Source organism: Ambystoma mexicanum, chromosome 2p (genome assembly GCF_040938575.1).
Source record: "Ambystoma mexicanum isolate Mex_15411 chromosome 2p, UKY_AmexF1_1, whole genome shotgun sequence".
In the NCBI taxonomy this organism is placed as follows: Eukaryota; Metazoa; Chordata; class Amphibia; order Caudata; family Ambystomatidae; genus Ambystoma; species Ambystoma mexicanum.
This window is the reverse complement of record NC_090923.1, coordinates 1,140,916,135-1,140,939,387: the sequence shown is the minus strand read 5'-3', so window position 1 is coordinate 1,140,939,387 and position 23,253 is coordinate 1,140,916,135. Positions and strand designations below refer to the sequence as shown.

The 23,253-nt window shown below is 44.3% G+C and overlaps 1 protein-coding gene across 1 annotated transcript in view; it reads left to right on the top strand.

Annotated features, from left to right (window-relative positions):
• The window catches only part of LOC138567228 (zinc finger protein with KRAB and SCAN domains 8-like), a 117,189-nt gene that overhangs the window by 83,474 nt on the left and 10,462 nt on the right, over positions 1-23,253 (top strand). The window contains exon 3 of the mRNA XM_069645220.1: positions 5,634-6,401. Within this exon, the coding sequence (XP_069501321.1) occupies positions 5,634-6,401 (768 nt within the window). The remainder of the gene's footprint in view (positions 1-5,633; positions 6,402-23,253) is intronic.

Here is a 23,253-nt window from a genome sequence, read left to right as displayed (position 1 = left end):
GGAACAGTGTGTGGATTACGAATCATGCCATCTGTTATTTAGAGAAATACAAGCTGGAAGGGGAAAGGGCCGCCTCAAGAGAAAACATTGACGAAGGGATCGCCCATAAAAAGCGCAAGCTGTCAAAGGATCTCAGACTACTAGAGTCTGCCCCACATATCATCGGGTCTGAGAAAAGGCGGGAAAGGAAACAATATAGAAATTGTGTTAAGTCCCACAGAGCCATCCTTTATCAAAAAGATGCTGAAGAAATGATGATGGCCCTGAACTCTAAAAACGCCAAATATTTCTGGACTCTTTTGAACGGCAAAGAGAATGATACCGGAGCTCTTCAGTTAAATCCTATTCAGGAATCCGGCTGGGTGGAGCACTTTGAATCAATTTGTGGGAAAATATATTCTAGGAAAGCCGCGCCTGGACAATGACCTTAAACTGAAGCCTGGTCTATAGACTTTGACAGAAAGGAAATTAAAGGAATAGTGCACTCAAAAATGTTATGGTCTTAAAAGATGGGCAATAATACAAAATATATAATAAACATCTTGTTAATGAAAGTTCTTATGTAAAATGTTACACAAATAATGTTTAAACCCCTTTAAAATCAAGCAGTAGGAAGCGTCCATTTTGTGAAATGGGCGAGCCTCCTGTGCTTGAGTTAATCTCTGCCCTCGTGGCAGTAATGAAGAAAAAGTCATCTGCTGGTAGCTTTTATTACAGCAGCGGCTTTGCTTCCTTAGTGAGATGCAGAGAGCAGAGAAATGCTTTTACAAATACAACGTTGTTGTGTTTATGATTGCCATGGTTTGCATACCTTAGAGCACAGTATGCAATCATTAACTAAATCTGCATGAACCTAGAGATTTAGCTAAGCCCTGTGCCTATCCAAATAAGTTGGCAGTCAGTATTTGTCCAGGGGCCTATCATTTTCTGCCCTGCATCCCCTGTCTCCCCAGTCATGTCATCTCCAGTTGCTCAATGTAAGGCTGCTGACACTGCCATTCTCTTGTTCGGTCCAATTGGAGTACTAGACTCATACTTGGCAGATATAATCCCCCTGAATACAAGGAGTTGGTCCAAGTAGAGCCCAACACATGAACTATTTGCTAAAGTGACGTCTAAAGGTAACTGTTGTCTGATGCCCAATTTCCCAAGTGCCGGAATGTTTAAATGTGTCTCATGTTCAGCTGAGCCTTTGCTTAAATCTCTGTCAGCTTGGCATTGCCGTCTGACAGCAAACCATCCACACTACTCTCTTGCATGGTTCTGTCTTCATCTCGTTTTAAAGTGATTCCTGCTGGTGCAGGCACTAACAGTTCACTGCTCACCCTTCTCCCTTTTATAAAGGGGAGTAAACCACATCGGCCAGATTCTCAGAAATTAACACAAATTAATAAGTGCAGAGGGCGTGTTATTCTTAATTTTCGTTCATTCTCAAGGTTGACCTGCCCATTTCAGAGTGCACTGGACAGAATCGCACAAGAAACACGGCCAGCTCCCTTGAAGGCATTAGTGCCAGGAACATTCGTGCCGTGAGCATGCATTCCAGGATCCCAGCACCACCCCTTTATGGGCTGTGAAATTTGGTGACAAATAAAAATGCATTTCAGTCCTTGTTTGAAAGATAGAACTGAAAGTGGGCGAGCAGCGGTTCATACTGATGCTCTCTCACTCCAAAGAAAATGCATGAAAGGTGCAGAAATGAACCGCTGGCTCATGCATCGTGCCTCCCCTTACACATAGTCCAAACAGATGAAGGGGAATCTCGTTGATTTTTACCCATTTGAAAGGGCATCCCATTCGTGGATTTGGTATGAGAATTGAAATGCGCAAAAACGGCTTCTTATTTACACAAATAGAATTAAAAATGCAATTTGAATGTGTGCATAAAAAAGGTTTGTGTATCTGGCTCCATGTATCTAATTCGGCTGATTGGAACCATTTCCCCAAGGGCTCTAGAAAGATGCCTTAAAATGACTTAAGCCAGTGAAATACGAGCATGGCAGGCAGCATGTACAATGGATCCCTATGGGGTCTGCCTACTTTATGCTGGTGAATAAATCCGGCGGACCCCATAGGGATCCCCAGCATTTATGCTGGCATGAAAATGCATGCCGGTGCAAATGCTGGAGAATTTGTATAGCGGGGATGAAGGAAGGCGGTGGAAACACAAGTTGTGTTCCGCCCCTCCTCTCCACCATACAAATGATTGAATAGCTGGTGTGAATGGGAGGCGTTACAGCCTTTCATTTGTGTTTCACCACTATAGAAAAGTAGCTCCAGAGTCGTGTTAGAAACCTTCAGTGGGTGCCATTGTGTGCGTCATCGACAAGGATATAAACTGCACACAATACCCAGACTGCCAGTGTACAGTGGCATTGAATTCAACATTTATCAGCAGGAACGTTATAAAATTGTGGCACAAAACCGTAAATCTTGCAGTAATTATGCGTACTTTAAATGCTGACATATTGTATTCTGTTCTATTCTGTGTGTGTGAGAGATATATATATATATATCAAAGGTTGTGTGTGGGTTTGTGGGGCGAAGCGTTGTTCCTTATACAATTGCACACCGTTTCACCAATCTGCACAACATTTTGCATAGATACTTTACATTTGGACACCCCACCCCTTCCCCGGATTTCAGCAAAAGTAAAAGTGGGTTTGGGGCCTTCCGACGAAGCCATAAACCATGTTGATTCGGAAGGGAAAGAAAACATTTATGAGAGGCGAATGGACCTGACAGGCGAAGGTGAAGGCATGTAGCATTCCAGAAGTTTCCAAATTTTTGCTGCATCAGGTAAAATTACTTTTGCAGAGAATTTTTAAGAGATGGTACCTGCCGATGAAGCCGTAAACCATTATTCACCGGGAAGGGAAAGAAAAGAAAAAATGTTTCTTAACTGGTACTGCCACAAGGAACAAAACTCGAGGTCCCTATGGGACCTCATAATCCACGTTTCAGGGCCCTAGGATGCACGATTTCTGAGATATTTGCACCGCAATAAACGGGCACCATGCCAGGGTAAGGCGGAAACGCGACCTACAGGATTATTCACTTTTAACAATTAATGATAGTGTCATCATGTCTGTCTACAGAACCCATTCGGAGAGCGGGTACTTTTGATAGTGTCTTATAAAATTAAATAATTACATGGTTTATCTCTGTAACTACTCTTCCGATTGAAAGTGAGTTCTTACAGAGTATGTAAGCTAATTTAATGTATCAGTGTATCATGGGATGCTGGTGCTGCAGGCCACAAATCTCACAATGTTTAGTTGCTTTGTCATTCAGACTATGTATGCAGGGCTGGTGGGGGCCCATTTCAATATGATGTTTGGGGGCCCCCTTGCCTATAGTTTGGTAAAACTGTCTCATGCACCCGTGGGGTGCTTAAATAATGATGGATACAAAAGAAGCAGGAATGTTAATTGCTGCAGATTATCACTGGAAAGGTAGCCAGCTGGGAGCTAAAACACTAAATGTCCAATGAAAAGCTAGTAATTGCTTTTTGTCGGTAAGGCGCTAATGCAGACGAAACCGGAGTAAAAGGCAACGAAGTGATAACGCTGCTGGATGCCAGTAAAGGCAGCCTGTAACGTGTCCATATTTAATATCATGAATTAAAGAAAGATGTTGCTGTGTTGTAACACGGCCAACACGAGAGCTGCTGCTCATGGGCACCCTTGAGGCTCCGGGCTCATTTCAACTGACAAGTGGAAAGGCCCTTACGCCATCCCTGTATGTATGTTTAGGGTTTGTAAAGTGGGAACGTAGCTGGGAAGCAACGGAGTGCTGTACAAGGGGGAGGACGACCAGGGGCTTCCAAGTATGGTGTTGGGTTAGCAGAAGATCTTGGATGGGGAAGGGCAGCATGGACCGAGGGGTGGATGCTAGGGAACTCCAGAGGGGGGAGAAATAGGGTTGAATTGAGCAGTCATGCTCAATATGTTGCATTGTGCGCTTTTTAGGGACGTTTCCAAAATGCGGCGACACATTTGATAATTCAAAATGTTGTTTTTTTGGTTGCAGTCACAAAGCCGCTGAAGCTGGAGGGTCGGAATGATAGACATGCTTTCAGGGCTGCAGAAATAAACAAACTCCCATTCACCTACTATATGTCTGCCCTACTACATGCCATTTCCAAGACACAAAACAATGCCAATCCTAGTTTGTGCCAAAATCTAATAGGTTTTGGCATATAAACTCAATGTCAAGTGCTTTAAAGCATGCTATTTGCACAGATTTAATGAAATTATGGTATTCCGTGAAACAACATTTCAAAGGGTTTGTTTTGTATGCTTTGAATTCATGCTTTCACTGGATTATTGTTTAGAAGCCCCATCCTGTGTTGCTTCTTGTTGTCTTGTTTCCAAGGCGAGCACGTTGCCGCTGAGCTATCCTCGGCCCACAAGAAAAGAGTTTAAAAGGGGGTCTTGTCTTGTCAAGGTGCTGGGTATTTGGCTTCTGCATTTTTGCCTGGGGGTTTAATGAGGCTGCAGAGGTGCATTTGTGTGGAGACTGTCCGCTATGTTGTGATTAGGCAACAATGTCATGGTTACCCACTGAGTCTGCATTCAAGTGAGCTTGGTTACCTACTCTGTGTCCTTGAGCGAGCGTAGACCCCTCTGTGCGTCCACTGGTTGCCGAATAATTTCCATTGGACCCTGGTTCACATTGCATGCCAGAGCTTGCACACCCGATGTGTTTTGTGTTAATCCCATCCAGTTCTGTGCAGTGATCATGAATAGGCCCCAGAAGGACTGCCACCCAATTGTGTCACCTGCATGGTAGTCCTTTCCTGGGACTGAGTCCAGAGCTTAATTTGTGGGGTGTTTGACAGGGCCCAGCCCTGGCACTTATTTCTGAACCCCGGAAGTTATTGATTATGAAGTAATGATAGCCAGAGCATCCATCAACCCCAATGAGCAGGTGCGAGCTGTAGTTTAACCCCAAATATGTCGGCACTGTGGGGAGCAACTGTGGGTGGTGGCAGCAGTGTCACAATTGTGCTAAAAAATATTTGTGCCCTGGCACTTATTTTCTTACAAATTAAGCACTGGCTGAGTGTGTCTAGGTTTCTTTCCCTGGGTGGTAGTGCTGACCTCTGAACACAATTCTGGAGCCTCTTTTTCTTTCACATTAGGCATATTTATCCTGGGATAGCATGGGGGTTCTTTCCTTATCTGGACAGCTGCTGTGCCTTTGGGCTGCGTGAGGGAAGACCATGCCAGCAATCACATCACTTATCAGGTGGCTTCCCCCGGCACGCACTGTTCCCCAATCACGTTGTGGGCAATTTTCAGGTGACTTTGTCACAGCAGATATAGTGCAAGTGATGATAAATATCATTCCGATATTGAAAGGAAATGATCCAATCTTCAAATCCAATAAAAGGTAGCAGATAGAAATTTCTATGGTTGGGTAGGATGTGTATCTGAGCTTGGGACAAATTCTGAGACGAATTCAGAGCATTCAAGACGTTTGTGCCAGAAGAGCAATGGCCAATATTCCATCCATAAGAGTGGGTCAATTATCTGTCATATTGTTCAGGGCAGTCCTCTTGTTGAATCTGAGAAAAGCAAGTAATAGCAGTTTAAAAAGCGTGCTTTTTATTTGTCTTTTCTTTTTAGGATTTGAGTTTGTGACACCAGAGACTATGGCAAGCACTGGCAATTGGGAGGAGTCTCTTGCCCGGGATCTCATGACCTCGGAAGGAAGGGGAAGACTTAGAAGTGCTGCTGTAGATTTTGGATCTGTGAAATCTGAGGTTGTGGTGGAGATCGAAGAATGGGGCAGCCCAAGTATTTTGAATCACAAGGAACCTGATGGGAGGGAGAGGACAGGAGGCTCTACTGCACGTTTGCCCACCGTGAAACTTGAGGTCCTGCCAAGGAGAGCAGAGTGTGCACATGTAGTTGATCATTGTGATTTCGAAAGAAGAGCCAGCAGTGAAGACTCCAAGGCAGCGTTTGGGACTATGAAACAAAAGACTATGCCAAAGTTTGCAGCCACTCTGAGGTCATCCACTGCAGGCAATCAGACCCCTGAATATGGAGAAAGGAATGAAATGTTCTCTGCAGGATTGGGACCCGTGGTGTCGCAAAGAAACAAGCCGCAAACCACACGCAACACAGCGACTCATTTCAATGAAACCAGTGCTACCATAATAAATGAGACTCCGTCAACTGCAAACCTTGTAAAACATTCATTCCCCGGTGCATCTGCCACACATCTCAGCTCGCAAACAGAAAAACAATGTTTTGTAGTTGTGAAGAATGAAATCATACCTGTCCAGGAAGAGGAGACATATATTTGGGATTGCCAAGACCCTGAAAAGTCACAGCGGATCAGACGTCTGTTCTCAGGTGGAAAAGACATGCTCGTTTCACAAGAATCAGGTATTCGGTCCACTACTTGGGGGCTCTTCATTTTTTCCCAGTTCTAACATGTGCTTGGGGTCTACGTACACTGTTGACCTTAGTTGTGTTCAGTAACATGGGCTGGTTGGCCATGACACTTGTGAACATTGATAATCACTGTGGCGTCAGTTTATGGCTCAGCGTATCATGGTAGACTCCTTCATGTATGAAACAGAGGTTATGATTCTCATAATCCTTAAGCCTAGATCAAAAAGATATTGTACACATTTGTTCACACATTTTCTTCGGAGTCTCCGCACCATATGGCATGGCCACAGTAAAGTATAACCATTTTCAGTTATTTACTTGAAGCATGGCACAGAATTAGGGTTATGGTAATACACTGGTTAAATGAATACTTGTTTTTATTGATTTGTCAAACTTGATACACATTACAGAAAGTTTACGGCATTGGAAAAGTACTCTTGCAAATGACGCAATGACAATCTTTAATGTGGCAATAAGCCCCGAGACGGCACAGGCCTTAACGAGGCCCCGGGGGTATTACCGCGGTCAGTACTGGCCCGCCGTCGAGGGGCTTATTGCCATTAGCAACCCGGCCCGTTAGGTAAATGGGGTTGGGAGGGCAGGGAGGGGATACTTTGCAGGGGATGGGGGTGTAGGCCTTTAACTCAGGCTGCCGGGCTGCTACCCCCTGGCATAGCCTGTGGAACAGGTCACTAACGCTATATAATAGTAATATCTAGCTTTATATAGCGCTACAAACCTGCAGGTATCTAAGTGCTGAAATAACAGTTATTATTATCCCACTGCGTGGTACTCAATTTATCGACCTCCGAGGATGAAAGCCTGAGTTGGCCCTGCAAGGATTCAAACCTACATCAGCAGGCTGTGCACAGATGTCAGAACGAGCATTCAGCTCACTGTGCTATATGACCGACCCCAACCTGCCAAATTGTGGTCAAAAATGCAAACCACAAAATGTTGTAAATAAAAGTCTTTAATGATTCTCGATAATTAGCTTCCAATAAGCTCGTAGTTATTCAATTCCACATCAATGTGGCGATTTCAAAACAGCACAGCACAATAAATGAAAGTCGCTTGATGTGTTTCGGGCCACAGGTCCTTTTTCAAGAGCACATTTCTACAATATATAGAAAAGCACACATTACATAAATATATTAGGATATGATATGCCTAAGTAATACACCAAAATTACAGAAAGCAATCAGACAAAAACCCGATGTAATAACGAAAGCAAAAAAAGTAGAAGAAATGTGAAAGTAAAAAAGATCAACCATAATATAAAAAACATACATACTGTGCTTGTATATACATTTTTGCCACAATTTGGATGTGCAGACCCTCAGTGGAGTGCTCCTCCACTGACTTTTCACTGACAACCGCCCCAGCATCCGTCAGCAATGCAAGGCAGGCACCTCGAGTGGATTCTCCTTGAAAAACTCTGGTTTTAGATGTAAAAATAACCGAGTTAAAAAGGCATTTCCCAAATGGCAACACCACTGTCTGATTTACTGAAGCGTTAAGGACACTTTGTTGCACACGCTGCCCCCACAATGATAGATTTTAGCAGCTTTTGCTGCCGGAAAGTACGATCGCTCCCCTCCAATCCTTCCATTTACCTCAGCATGGTGGTGCTGGAAATGTGAACTTTACACATTACTTTTCTCCCAAGGTCAGAATCTGTCCCGAAGCGTGCTCAGAAACCTAGATATCCCGACCTCACTGAGTTTCTTTGAATAAACTGATTGACAGTCGACGATGGCCACCACAAAAAAGAGAAACCTGGACTCCGGCTGAATAGACGTTGCCCTCTTTCTATTTCTGTGGCAGCATGCAAGGAGTAAGCGAGCCGCAAGATGGGACATCGTGGGGCAAGGCAACAGGGAGAGCGCAAAAAGTGGCCATAGGCTAGGGGAGGCGTACGTGGCTAATGAGAAGGCTTGGCATGCCGGGCAATACCGCTAGTTAATGCCTGCATTCTGAGTCATCTAAGTGGCTGTGATGCACAACCAGGGTTCTTACTATGCTTCTTCTTTGGTGCGATATGCTGTCTTATAAATGCAAAAACCCGGTTTAACCCATCATCCCAGCTCTCGGTCAATTCTACTTTCCATAATAATACAGCTGAAGAAAAAGATTTCAGACATTGATATTGATGTTGCTGTCTTTCACACACACAATAATCTTACTCCATATATGAATATAACCTCTGTCTTTACATGGTGGTACACTGGCTTTTATGTTTACAGGGACGTGTATGGTAGAAATCAGGCTATTGAGCCATTTTGAAAAAGGCAGGGCCAAAAACCCCATCACCACTTAAGACCCAATTCTGAGCTGTTTCCACCACTAGTCTGCAGCGTTTAGAAGAAGTGGCAGGGGGAACTTGTGTTTCCCAAGCTGCAAAAGAACTACAATTTCCTCATTGTGGGAGCTGTGGGCACAGGAGCGTTGCTACCACTGTCGATGGCAGACTGCTACTTCTCTGATTAACTCAGAGAGTCCCTGATCCTTTGGATGCTCTGCATACGTTTGGTAAATTAGAAAGATGGCGCTGGCATGCCTAATTGAAAATGTGAGTTACTTTTGTGCACAGATGCATCTGTGCATCACTTAACCTTGTTTCCAAGGTTCCAGGTTCTAGGGGCTGTCACAATGGGATAGATGATGGATGGGTTGAACTTGAGGAAGAAGTGGGCGCATGCAGGGCTGCAGCAGGTGGCGTTAGATTGAGGCAAGGAAAAGACTAGGCAGCATAGGGAGTGATGAGGTATTCGATCAGGTGTCCCATCTTGTGAGCTGCTGCCTCCTCCTCAACCAGCCATGTGTGGCCAGCTCCACCTGCCCGCAGTGTGCTCCGGTGAAAGCTTATTTGCTGCTAACAAGAACCTCTGCCACTACATCAGGGCTCTAACATTGCAGTGTTCCAGAGCAAAATGTAAATTCTCAGTATAAGAACTTACCTGATGGAGGAAAATGTCAAACAGGGGCACATCTCCTGAGCTTTCTAGTCACCATTTTCCCACAGCATGAAGCATGTGAAGGAAGAAACGGAATTAACCTGAAGAGGGTTGTTTAGAGCAGAACTGCCTCGCAGCACAAGGAGTCCCTGGCCACAAGACATGGATGCCCCATGCTTAATGTCATAGGAGGCGATGGTGCCCTCTTTTACAGAGAACATGGGCATGGATTGTCTAGGTGGGCTGGTGGCAGGAGCTACAGAATCAGAACGAGGTGGTGTGCCATTTCTCATTTTCATACAGAATGGCAGTTCCACATGTACTCACATGACCGGTTGCATGCAACTATGATAAGAGTCCATTGCCTAACTACTGGGATAAAGAGTTGGGAGTCCTCGGGGGCTAGGGGCTGCCACCTTCTATGGGATGCTGGGCCAGAGGGCGGTTCTGGCAGAATACCCTAGCATGCCCCAGTCAGTTGGCAGGAACTTATCACATAAAGGAAGAACAATCCCCTTCTCTTTTAAGCGAGGCTCCTAGAGAGAGTGGACTCTTGAGAACATTGACACCTATTTGGTAAAAGTAGGCCCAGAAAGCATGGAAGTATGTGACCCGCTTCAAAAGCACTGAATTATATGGGAAACCTTCCGTTAACTAAACTGCATACGCTGTTGAACCATGTTGGTTGCGATTGCAAGGAGTAGAGTTCCGCTATAGCAGCCAGGCATTGCACATATGGGCTGTCATGGCCTGAGATGAAGGTCATCCTATACAAAGGCTCCCAACTCGTTGCAGAGCAGCTGGGGACCAAGAGCCAGGGGTTGTGGGAGAACCGCCTTCAATTGAAAGTACACCAATTCAGTTACACAAGTAATAAATATGTTCACTTGCCTGTTGTTAAGCAGGGGAGGATTCCCAGGGCAGGCCCAGGTTGCCATAAAAGCATCTAGCCTTCTCAGAGTTCGTAGTTTTGAAGTGCGTTGGAGATTGGAGCAGAAGGAGAGCCAGTTAGAGCAGGACCAAGGAGACTCAACAAAGTAGGCTAAAGTTCGGGAGAACGAGATGGTGGGCAGTAAGGAGGTGGTGGGAGAGTAAGGAGGCAAAGGAGGAGAGCAAGCATATTATCTGAAGGATAAGATGGCTGGAAGGAAAGTAACAGGAGTAAGGGGAGCAGGAAAACGTAGAGAGGAGTTTTGTGTTAACAAGAAGACCGGAGAAGCCAATTGCATTCTGAAGTTGGCTGAGAGACATCAGTGGAAGAGAGCTGGAAAGCCAAGAGGAGGAGGATGGGGGGAGGAGAGCTAGGTAAGAGGAGGCTGATTGAGCCAAGGAGAAGGAGCAGGCTTGTGTGAGAAACCTGAATGTGTCTCACCCGCAGGTCCCCGGGGATCTGTCATCTAGGTGGCCACGACAAGGCCATCGCTTTTGGATCCAGTTCCTGGGGGTGAACCAGTGTGGGAAGATCACCTGGCTGAGGGGTCTTCAGGGAGTGGAAGTGGGACACCAGATGGCGAGACACGGTATCCCCTTCCCCGTAACACCTTTACCCCATCCTAACAGGTAGGATACTTAGGGAGTCAACCCGCCCCTCCCCCTTTCCGACACAAACACTTTCTAACGGACAATATATTGTGAGGGAAAATGGACTAACACGCAAACTAAACTGTATACCTGACATGTCCCAATACAATGGTCAGGAAATTACTGATCATTACATACACCTAGCTTCCATCACACTTCCCCACATAAGAGGCGGGGCACAAAATCACACTCTGAGTGAGGCAGAGCACATGAGGAAGCAGCAGTTCCAAGATGGCAGTTTAATACAAGCGAAAGACAGTGAGACCGAAGAGGATTGCAAGGAGGGAAGTACCCTTGACCTTTTCACCACAAGACCGTAACTTTCATGAGCCTTAGAGAATAGGAAACCTAAGACCTGGAGTTAAAATTGAAGAATCCTGCATTGTGTGTTGGAGGTACCCGGGGCTCTCCTGCGTCGATAGTCAAGGCAGGGAGAAACATTTACTGCTGTGGTACGGTCCTCCCACAACAAAGCAACACCAGTGAAGTCAGCACAGCCGGTGAGTGGGGAGACTGATACAAGCCCAGGCTGTGTGGAAATCAAGGTTGCAAGCAGCAACATTGTATAAAGGAAATTGAAGAGAACAGTGCATGAAGCGTATGTGGCGAGCGTTGCAAATACAATTAAAGCAGCAGATGAGTGACTGAAATTTGAAACTAAGATTAGATACTGTAAACATAGTGATCCGAAACTGCGTGGGTGTTCATTCAAAAGTCTCTGTTAGGTATCCAATCAAAAGGTAATAAAGGTTAAAGAGAAGGAATTGTAAAATTGAAGTGGTCCTGTGACGTGTCAGGCCAAACCCTATGCAAATTCAAAGTCTTCGATACTTGACTTAAATTGAAATTGGTCGGAGCCCGGCTGAGGGAGACTAATTGTGTACTAAAGGGATCTGAGCCCGACTGAGGGGGATCCCTGTGAATAGTGAATCGCCGAAAGTGAATATTTGTCAAAATCCCAAGAGGAAGAGAACTTGTCGTTTTGTTTGTTTGGTTACATCAGACCCTCTGAATGAAGAGACTTTGAGACGTAAAGAGACTTGTGTACAGAGACTGCTGCGCTCGAGTGAACTGCCTTGTCAAGTGCGGAAAACGTGGGGAAGTGAGGCCAACGAAATGAACATCCTGGCATATAATGTTGAACATTTCTTTCTTTTTCATAACATTATTCCCCACACTATTTGTATTTAGAGGTAAGGATTGGCAATCGTTTTTTTAGTATAGGCCCTTTTATTTTGACAGGACACCAGTAGGACTGCATTATTTTAATTTGATGGTCGTAGCTTGCTATCATCTGTAGATTTAGGGTTAGATAGGTGTTTATCATACCCTTTTTGAAGTTCAATAAACACCCTTGAACTGTGGTCACTTGTGTCTGTCTTACTGTTGATACCATGCCTTCCTTACACAAGCTACATCTTGACCAAAGTAAGTGGACAGGAAGTGGACTTATGGGCACTTGGCAGAGTGTCGGGGCAAGGACGTACAACAGTGCCCAAAGTACAAATATGTCATGAAGCAATTGACAAGTATAAAAGGGGTTATGCAATATGAAGACTATACAGACGTGGGCATTTTGTAAACATAAGATCTGGCACAAGACTAATTGATCCCCCGAAACTTGGCCTGTACCAATTAAGTCATGATGCTTCCCTAAAATGGATAGACATTAGAACCTACAAGGCTCGTAACAGTAAGTACACAAGTTCCATACAAAAGGGTCCATTAAAAACTTGGTAAGTGAATGAGTAAATCTATGTGATTTATGCGATTTGTGATTTACCTCTGTCCCCGACATGGGAATATGGTTTGCGTTTTCTAACTCGTCACCAAATTCCTTATAAAAATATGTGTCTGACTCATTTAGGGTCATTACGACCCTGGCGCTAAGGGGTTAACGGTGCCGTAAAAGGCTGTGGCGCCGTTAACCCCTTAGCGCCTAATTACGAGGTCCCTTTGCGGGACCCGACCTGAACGGCTGGTCTGGACCAGCCGTTAAAGTAGGGACCCGCAAAGGGACCTTCGAGGTAATTACGGTACCGCAATTTGCGGTACCGTAATTACCGCCTTCCCCAGTCCCATTGAGCCCTATGGTGCAAAAATGGGAATGGGGAAGGGCCAATGTTCAATGGGGAATTACCGCCCCCGCCAACCTTGGAATGGGGTGGTAATTCCCCTATGAACATTGGCGGACTCGTTACAACACCGGCAGCAACCATGGTGCTAATAGCGCCATGGGTTACCGCCAGTGTTGTAATGAGGGCCATTTAGAGGAATTTGATTTTTTTTTAAGAACTCTGACTGCTCGTTTTTCCTCGTCAGTATACTTTGCTGATAGTAACTACGTTTCGACATCTAAAATGTGAACTCATAGAGTTTTATGTGCTATGTTCTGTTACTTGGCCCAGCTTTCAATGCAACATTAAAACTTCACTGAATCACACTTTTAATGTGTCATTCCACATCGATATGCTTTGCTGCTAGTGAGCGGTCTACATTCTGGAGCTTTAAAGTACCATCTGATGGAGGTTTTGCACTAATTATGCTCTACTGTGTTTCTCTGCTTTTATAGAAATTTTACAATTCCACAGATTCCACTTTTTAAATAATAACTCGTAACGATTAGTAATTTCGCATTTTGATCAACTCTTATTTTACTCCCATGGTAGTCTTATAAAGCAATATTTCAGTGACCAAATGTCCAGAAAACAGCCGAGCTCCAAAAGGATACTAGCAATGAGCTTAAAAGCCCTGAGACTTTTACAAGCTATTTGAAGTCGTAAATATGACAGATGTATCCCTATGTGTGTGAAAGAATGCTAAAGACTTTATAGGAGAAAGTGATGGCGCTAACAACACAGCTAATGCACATACCACCATGCATGCACTGACCTAGGAAACAGCTAGCATTGATGATTTGATTTTTGTATTTATAAACTGCATAACACATGGATCCAAGCAGAATCTGCATCTGGGGGCGCAAATGGTAAACAATGATGACAGAGATCGTTACAGATATTTTATGCAAAGAGATACGTTTTCAATTTTTTTCTAAAAATGGATACGGAGTCAATACTGCGTAGGTCAAATGGCAGCGAATTCGAGGACTGCGGTCCGAAGGTGGAGAAACGTCTGTCATCGCAGGTGGCTAACATAGATCTAGGGACCACCAGCAGACATTTCCCAGAGAATCGAAGAGACTGATTAGGGCAATAGGTCACAATTTATGAGGATAGGTAGGGTGGTGCCAGGCCATGGATACACTTTAAAACCAAGCAAGGGGTCTTCAACAAGACCCACTGCTGCACTTGAAGCCAATGAAGATCCCTACGAAACTGTGAAATGGATGATTTCCTGGGCAGTGAAAAGACCAACCTGACAGCAGAGTTCTGAGCGACCTGAAGTGCCTGTAATCGGTATTTTGCAATAGCCATAAGTAGGGCATTACAGTAATCTAGCCTTGAGTTGGCAAGTGCTACCACAACCAACCGGCAATCATTTTCCGCAATACAAGGTAATAGAGGCTTCAACAACTTGAGTTGACCATACACTGATTTGACAATTTGATTAACATGTAAGTTGCAGTTACGATCTGATTGTCAAATGCATCCCAAGTTCTTCACCCAAAAAGAGCAGGGCATGAGACATTGTGTGCCAGATTTGCAAGATTTTTCTTTGAGCCTAATACGATCACTTCGGTTTTAGAGGGGTTCAGTTGCAATTTATTTTCCAACATCCAGTTCTTTATTCTATCTGCACAAAGTAAAAATCGGTCTAGTGCTTTCACTGGTTGGTTTACCTGGACATAGCTTTGATTGTCGTCGACGTATGAGTGATATTGTAAGTCAAATTGATCAAAGATATTTAAAAGCTGACGGATCTAGGCATTAAACAAAAGTGGGGACACGGAGGACCCCTGGGAAACCCCACAAGTAACTGATAATGGAACAGGCATTTACAGACCCAACTTGACCTGCTGAAAGCAGTCAGTTAGGGAAGAGAGAAACCCTTTCAGAGCATTGGCGACACATGGGCCACTGAAGACAGTCTTGAGATAAGAATGTCGTAGTTGACCATGTCAAAGGCTGCCGACAAGTCCAGCATGACAACCATGCTGACATTCCTTCATCGGCAGCCCCCAGCAGGTCATCCCAGGCAGACACAAGTGCTGTCTCAGTACCGTGGTCCGGTCTGTATCCCGACTGAAATGTGTCCAGAATATGATGTTCTTCCAGAAGACTCTGGAGCTGCATAGTAACGACTTTCTCCAGAATTTTTGAAGGCCATAACAGGCCAACAATTGGATGATAGTTTGGCAATTATTTATAGTTAAATGTTTTTTGTTTGTTTTTTTAGAAGTGGAGTGAGATCATTTTCTTTTCTTTTTTGTTTTTATCACAGCCTCGAGTTAATGAGGCATTTACAAAATATTGAATAATCTCTTTCAAAGCCGAAGAATGCTGTTTAGCCAAATATGCTAGAATGGGGTCACAGGCCAAATTAATTGGCTTAAGTTTGCAGATAAGATTCGCAATCGGATCTGAGTCCACCATAGTAAATGTGAAACTAGGTAGGGTTGACTATGGCACAGAGATTTTCTCCCCATTTGCAGAAGGAGCCTGTTGATCAATATTGGTACTAATACACTTATTCTGTTCAAAAAGTAGATATTAAATTCAATAGCCAGTGTGGGTGACATAGGTAATCTAGGAATAGTGCATGTGGGGCAGGTAGCATTTCGAATGGCTGCAAAAAGTGCCTTGGATTGATTTTCTGCAGGATTAATTTGCTTTTGTAAGCAAAGAGATTTTGCTTAAATTATTTCTTTTTTATAGGCTTTCAATGACCATTTGGCCTCCAGATAATCATTGGTATCCCTGGTTTTTAGCCATTTGTTTTCTTTCCTTTCGATAGATTTTCTGAAGGGATTTTAAAAGATCATTATACTATTGATTGTTTTTGCTCCTAAAGCTTTTGTAGCACTTCAGATGAGAAATTGGGTCACAATTTGTTTGCATGGAGGATATATAGGTCTGATATAGTGTGGCACAGTTAGAGTCAGGTCAGGTCACCTACCAATTTCTGGCTAGTGATGAGGTCGAGGTCTTTTTTTGCGACGTGAAAGTTGTGTACTACTATTCGGGGCAGTCTCAGAAAGAGCATAGTCAGCCGGAATGGTAAAACTCACCACAGAGTAATCTACCAGCTAACTGTAGTGTCTCCATGGAGTTGGGGAGTTATACCTCTGAATATCACTAGGTCCAAACAGTGGCCACCCACGAGTCACTGAATCAGACAGAAGTTGAAAATGATGTGAAGGCAGGATGTCTTGGAAAAGATATGTCTCAAATGCCCCTCGTTAGTCCAAAGAGATCTTTGATAGAAATGGATAGAGAGTGCCATTCTGTAAACTTGATGCCTTGATAGGAGTATATCTTCTGTTGGCTCTCTGTTCTTTTTTTAAATAAAAGAGAAAGTGTGAAAGGAGGTTGCTTACCCAGACCTACTATGCAAACTTCTCTTGAATGGACATACGCTCGTGCACATCCCAGTGTACAATGTACTGTCACTTGAAGACAATCCACGGCTCAACCAGAAGCCAGTGCAACACGCAGAGGGCCTGAGAGAGATATATTCGGCTGGTTTTGAAGCTACATAATCCGATGGCTGCAGAGGCCCAGCTCAATACTACCACTGTTTTCCCAAAACTAGGTGTTACTGTTCGCTGTTGTGTCCTCAATCTAGGCTTTTCTTCCACTTGATAGGTGTCCCACTTGCCAGGTATCCCAAATCTAGGTGTTATCGTTTGCTGTTTTGTCCTTAATCTAGGCCTTTCCCCCACTTGACAGGAATCCCATATCTGGGTGTTGCCGCTTCTGTCCTTGTGTCCTTGATATGGGCTTTCCTTCCAGTTGACTCCTATCCCTCACTTTGTCTCTCTAGTGGATACAGTTACTCAGCGGTCAGACTGCATATCTATGACCCGGCCGGTACTGCTTCAACTGCAGCCGGGCAGGACTTCACCCCATCCTTTGCCCCTAATCCATAGGGATTGAAGGTGTATACGAGAATAGAAAAGCTACACTTGGGAATTGAATAGAACTATGAGCTCCAAAGCCCTGAAGATGGATTCTTTACAATCCGAAACGCGTTGGCAATTTTGTTTCTAAGAGGAGCCCATTGGACAATCATAGTTAATGGCTATGTGTTGTAAAACTAAATTGTGTGATTGGTGTAACACGAATCCCACTCGATGAATGCTTTTTGATTGGAATTGTTTTTGATTGGAATTGTTTTGCACTGTGTGTGTTTGACATATATGAACATTAACATCCATATTCATTATCACTGTTTTTATTTGATTACAATTTTGGAACTCATTGAAGACTGATGGTATTCTTTATAGGATAACTACTATTCTTATATAGCTGTTGCTTGAATATTATCAGTAATTTATGTCTATAGAATCTGTTTCCTACTTGAACATTTTTGCAAAGCATGAATGTTGTAACTATTTACAGAACGGGTCTACAATGAGACCCCTAGTGTGGGTGTTTATCATTCTAGACCTCAAGGATATTTGGGACTTTATGTCCTCCGAGGAGTGCAGAATAGGGTTACTGATTGGCAACAACGGGTTGTGTTTTGCATACTTTCCCTCAATCTCAAGTGGCCTCGAGACTTCTCCCTATTGCACCTGAAATAATTCTCTCCATTTGTAAGTCTTTAAACATTGCTTAAACCCACATTACAGACCAGAAATACATGGTTGTGCCCCTCTAACTCACCTTCTTATTTCTCTTTCCTCCCACCGGCCAGGTGTCACACTTGCCAGTTACCTCAAATCTAGCTGTTACCGCAATTTCACTGTTGTGTCCTCAATCTAAGACTTTCTCCCACTTACCAGGCATCCCCCCAAGCCTAAGTGCTGCTGCTGTGCTCCCAGCTTGGGTTTCCCCCTAGTCCCTTGTTATCTAAGGTACAGGTGCCCTTTGCATGATTGCTGCTCGGTTGACCAACCCCTAGGGGTCGTCCCTCTTCTGCTGCACTCGAATCATAAGGTCTCTACCACTTCATCGGTTAGCTAGTCGCATAACCCTGTCCTCTTTATCAGCCATAACCTATCTTTTAATAACCCCTAACAGAACCATGCCCCATAGCCAATCCTAACACCCAACGCCATAGCTAGCCCTTTCGGAGGTATTGCAAGATCCCACAACTCAGAAAAACTGGGCAAAAAAGAGGCCAGATGGCCAGAGGACACATACAGAGAACAGAGCAAAGACAGAATGCATGTCTCGCTACCTCTCCACATGCAAATTCTTTTGGAATAAAGGATGCACCACCAACAGCAAACCCACTGGCAAGAAGCGAAACAAATACAGACCCCACCGGGAAGCCAAACACATCACAACAATTGATAAACTACCCACATCCGATCTACACCATGGACTATACTCTACTAGAATCAGGGACAAACTGGAATCCATCACCCTCTACATGCCCTACATCACCAACAACTGGAACAAAGGACAGGCACCAACACAACTCACCAGCCAAAACGAACCAAAACTAATCAACCCTGCCATCAAGATAATTACTCTATTCTCCGAAGAGACTGACCGCCAAAGAACTCAGGCACAACCAGGAGAGAACCACTAGCAACGGAAATCCAACAGACGACACACCGAAACAAACTAACAATATAAACAACAACCCAAAAGGAAACTCAAACAAACTACACTGCAGCCTACTCAACGTTCGATCCATGGCAAACACGCAATAGAAATCCATGACCTTCTAAGCAAAGGAGGCACAGAGTGCTCTTTATTACAGAAACCTGGTTATCGGATAACTACAAAGCCATCGCGAACTAAGCCCTACCGGACAACTTTACACTAATACACACCAACAGAGAAAACCCGAAGAGGAGGCCGAATTTCAATCCAAATGCAAAGAACACCTCTGAGGGTCTCAACTCATTCCAACCAACATAGAAGACTGTGAATTCCTCCTCATCAAGACCAAACTCAATGACCATACCAACATAGTATTCCTCCTGATCTACACAAGCCCCACCTTCGCAACAAAATTAGCCGACGGCGCTGCCATTTTATCAACCTACCACGACAACCTAGTCATACTGGGAGACTTCCACGTCTGGTTCTAAAAAAAGAAAACAAAACCATAGCAAACTCACTCTGCACGCTCCTGGAAACATTGCATTTCAAGCAAATAGGAAAGGGATCCACCCACAACGCTGGACACACCTTCGATGCAATTTTGTGCATAGGAGGTCTATGCACAACTGCGCCACCTACACCGATGGTATGGAGCGACCATTACCTGATACCTGATACCGTTCTACTTCACACTTCAAACACGCCTACCGGCCGGAAAGGGTCTTCTCCATACCAGCAAGAAAAGAAACTGGAAGAACCTTGACCTTAAGCCCTTAACAAACTTACTAAATTCGATCCTCCCAAGCAGAACAGAACACACCAAAACAACTCTAGATGCAGCAGAAAACGCACACAACACCTCGATCACCAAGGCCCTAGACCACCTGGCACCAGCAAAATCATTCAAAGCCACACCAAAAAAACGGTTCACAGAAGAACTGAAAGAACTCCAAAATGCAAAATGCTAAATGAAAAAATTGAGAGAATAATACAATTAACAAGACAAAATAAAATATCAAAGACAGCTCAGACTATATAACCCTCATCTTGCAAGAACTCCATCATCCCTACACAAGCTCTTTGTGACAACATCACCAACCACCTAAGATCAAAAATAGAAACAATCCAGCAGACCATCAACACAAGCCGGGCTAATACAACCACAACCGCTGAAACACAGACGCTGGGCGAAACACAGACTACAACAAAACTCACCTGCCTAGAACCAATCACAGAAGAAACCTTGGCCACACTGATCAAGGACACCAACCTTGGAGGTTCCCTAAGGTAACCCTGACATAGTCAAAGGAATCTTCAACCACAGAACCCCGGCAACACACTTCCGGAACCTAATGAACCTATCACTCAAAAGAGGAATCGTACCGTCCGCCTTCAAATCAGTATACATCATACCACTGATGAAAAAGGAATTGGAAAGCGCACAAGACCAGAGCAACTACAGACCGATATCCAACCTGCCCTACTCATTGAAGATCCTGGAGAACCATGTGTGCAAGATCCTAATTAAATACGTCAAAACAAGCAGAATACTTGACTGGTCACAAGTTGGTTTCAGACCAATGCGAGGAACAGAATCAGCGATTTTATTGAAATGTGACGACCTGAAAATAAACGCAGACAATGCCCAATCAGCCCTCATGCTATTGGACATATCAGCGGCTTTCAACACAATCAGCCACACACTTTTAATAAGACTCTTGGAATGTGGCTTACAGGAAGCTGCACTAAAGTGGCTTACCTCATTCCTAACAAACCGAACCAAAAATACATACCTACAACCGTTTACCTCAAACACCAAAAATATATCCTGCGTAGTCCCACAGTGATCCACCCTCTCTCCTCCGATTTTCAACATCTACATGTCCCCACTGACGAAAAAAAATCATTTGAACCCATGGACTAACCACCTTCAATTACATAGACAACACACAACTGCTTGTGAAGATGAACATAACACAGGAGCTCCCTCAACTACTGCCTCACAGACATGACAACAAACAACCTTAAACTGAACTTGGCAAAAATGGAAATAATGCTCTCACCCGCAGAAACCGACGCAGGCAACCCACAACTGCACTGGCCGACCGGCATGGGAACACAGCCCAGACTACCGACGTAGTAAATAACCTAGAAATACTCAGGGGCAACAGACTATCCCTGGAACCTCAAGTCAACGCAATCACCAGAAAATGCTTCTTCCTCCTAAAACTACTTGGAGGATTTCTCCCTTACCCCTCCTTCCCTCACAGAGCCCATCACAATCATATCCCTGATACTCGTGAGAATCGACTACGCAAACCGCCTTTACCTCGGAATGCCGGAAAGACTCATCAAGAAACGAGAAGGGTGCTAAATGCAGCAGCAAGAATCCTATTAAGACTAAACAGAAGAGACCACATCACTCCAGCACTGAAAAGCCTACACTGGTTACCAGTAAAAAACACATTAAATTCAAAGCACTCTGCATCGCTCAAAAAGCTTAGCACAGACAAGCAGCTGAATTCCTCTAAACCCAGATCAGCCAATGCCACCGAAGAAGTGATCTTAGATCCATCAACGGCATACAAATAGAGACAAAACATTATAAAAAAATGAAATTCGGCGGAACAGCTTTCTCCTGTCTAATTGCAAACCTCTGGAACACCATGCCCAAAGAAATTAGAACCACAGAAGACCACATCACTTTCAGGAAACGACTTAAAACCTGATTGTTCATCAGACAATGACAACTGTAAAGGGTCATCGGCAGCAATAACATCACAGACCAAAAATAAATACACTAAGGAACACGGTTTCACAGATAACAGCGCCAATAGATTAGAGGACCAGAACACAGCACCCCCCTACCTCCTGCCTGCACCCATTCCACGTCCCGACAACTAGACAGAGCTACGAAAGACTGCAGACCAACCAAAGGAACGTTTTTAGGGATAGCACCAAGCCCACATATACACTGAGGAAATTCAGGCAGGTAAACCACACAATCATAGTACCCCCACACCCGGCCCACCCACAACAAGGGCAACCGTAACCTGCCAACCTATAACCATGGGCCGCCCAACAGAACTCTCCCACCCCCCATTATACCTAGAACTCCTACTGTGCACACCTCTGGGAACCGACCAGACATCCGTTTTGCACCCGACAACCACAATTAACCTAGACGAAAACGGGAAATACACTAGGTTTCAATCCCCAAACAGCGTCCATAGCTACAAGGGAAGTCAGCCCGGACCTGGAAAGGAGGCAAGATAGGCTGACAAACCGCATCCAAGAATGTGGGTTAGGTTGACACCATCAAGCAGCAACTGGAGAGTCACACCAGAGGCTCCACCAAACCGACGACTTACTAACCCACTGCCCCTTCCTGCTCCTTCAACATAACCAACGCCACTACACTAGACCTTGGCCTAGCCACACTACACATAAACACAACAATAATCAATTTAATGTTCACACCCCACCATCTATCTCAGATCCTGGAAGCACACCTAGAGTCAACCACTCGCCACATAGTGCATAAAACCGTCAATGACACATGTACACACCAAGACACCAGATAGTCATACAACAACAGCGATCCGCAACTCTGGATCCCTTATGAACACAATCTAACCAGTGCGCACAACCGCAACCCACCTCAACAACACATGACATACTAACACCAACACAAACACTAGCAAGACACCCGTGGCACTGAGTATTACCCATGCAGTTAAAACGCACGGGGCCTCCTGTACCAACTCCCACATGCAAAACAACACTCGCAGGTGCCAGTTCCTCCTGGTTCTGAACCTTTTCTCTCTTCATATCCTCACTAACACCCCAACCCCTTCTCTTGCAGAGCTACGTGAGCGCCTGTAGATTGCCCGTGGGTGGTAGCGGTGCGTGGTATAAATCAACGTAACATAATATAACATTACCAAAGCATAAACAATTTGCACCGTTATCATAGATGTTGCCTTACATCGGGGCAGCCTCTTCAAAATACTGTACAACTAAGTGGTTTGGTAACACTGTAAAAAGCGCAAGTGCGATATACTGTACACAGTTTAAACTTTAGTTGCCTTTGACTAGTAGCAAGAGAGAGGATGTGTGCAATCTCAAGCAGTTAAGGCTGGGTTGCTTAAGCTTATTTTCTTTCTCGTTAATTCTACCTCAGTTTCTCAGAGGGGGGGCAACCCCAACCTCATCTCCCTATGGTCCTATCCCCTGTTATGTCCCCACACCCTTCACAAGCCCCATAGCCTGCCCACTCCTCACTTTCTTTTTAGTTTTGGCACAAGTTGTTTACATCTCCGTCAAATCTACTCAGGGTCAGAGTAGGACCCAAAAAGTGTTACAATGACACAGTTATTGTACTCTTTACATTGAGTCAATAGGTGTCTACTCGTCTCCAAAGAAACATGACAAAGGCAGCATCTCTCCGTTAGTCCTTAGGGATCTGCTTTCTTGCTCCAAGCACCATAAATGTGGACAGTAAGTTAAAACGCAAAATCATAATAAAACGTTTTAAACCCTGATCAATGGTATGAATTGAATAATCAGCCGGTTTAAAGACAAGAAAAGCTTGTGTGTATTTGTATTTTATTTATTTATATA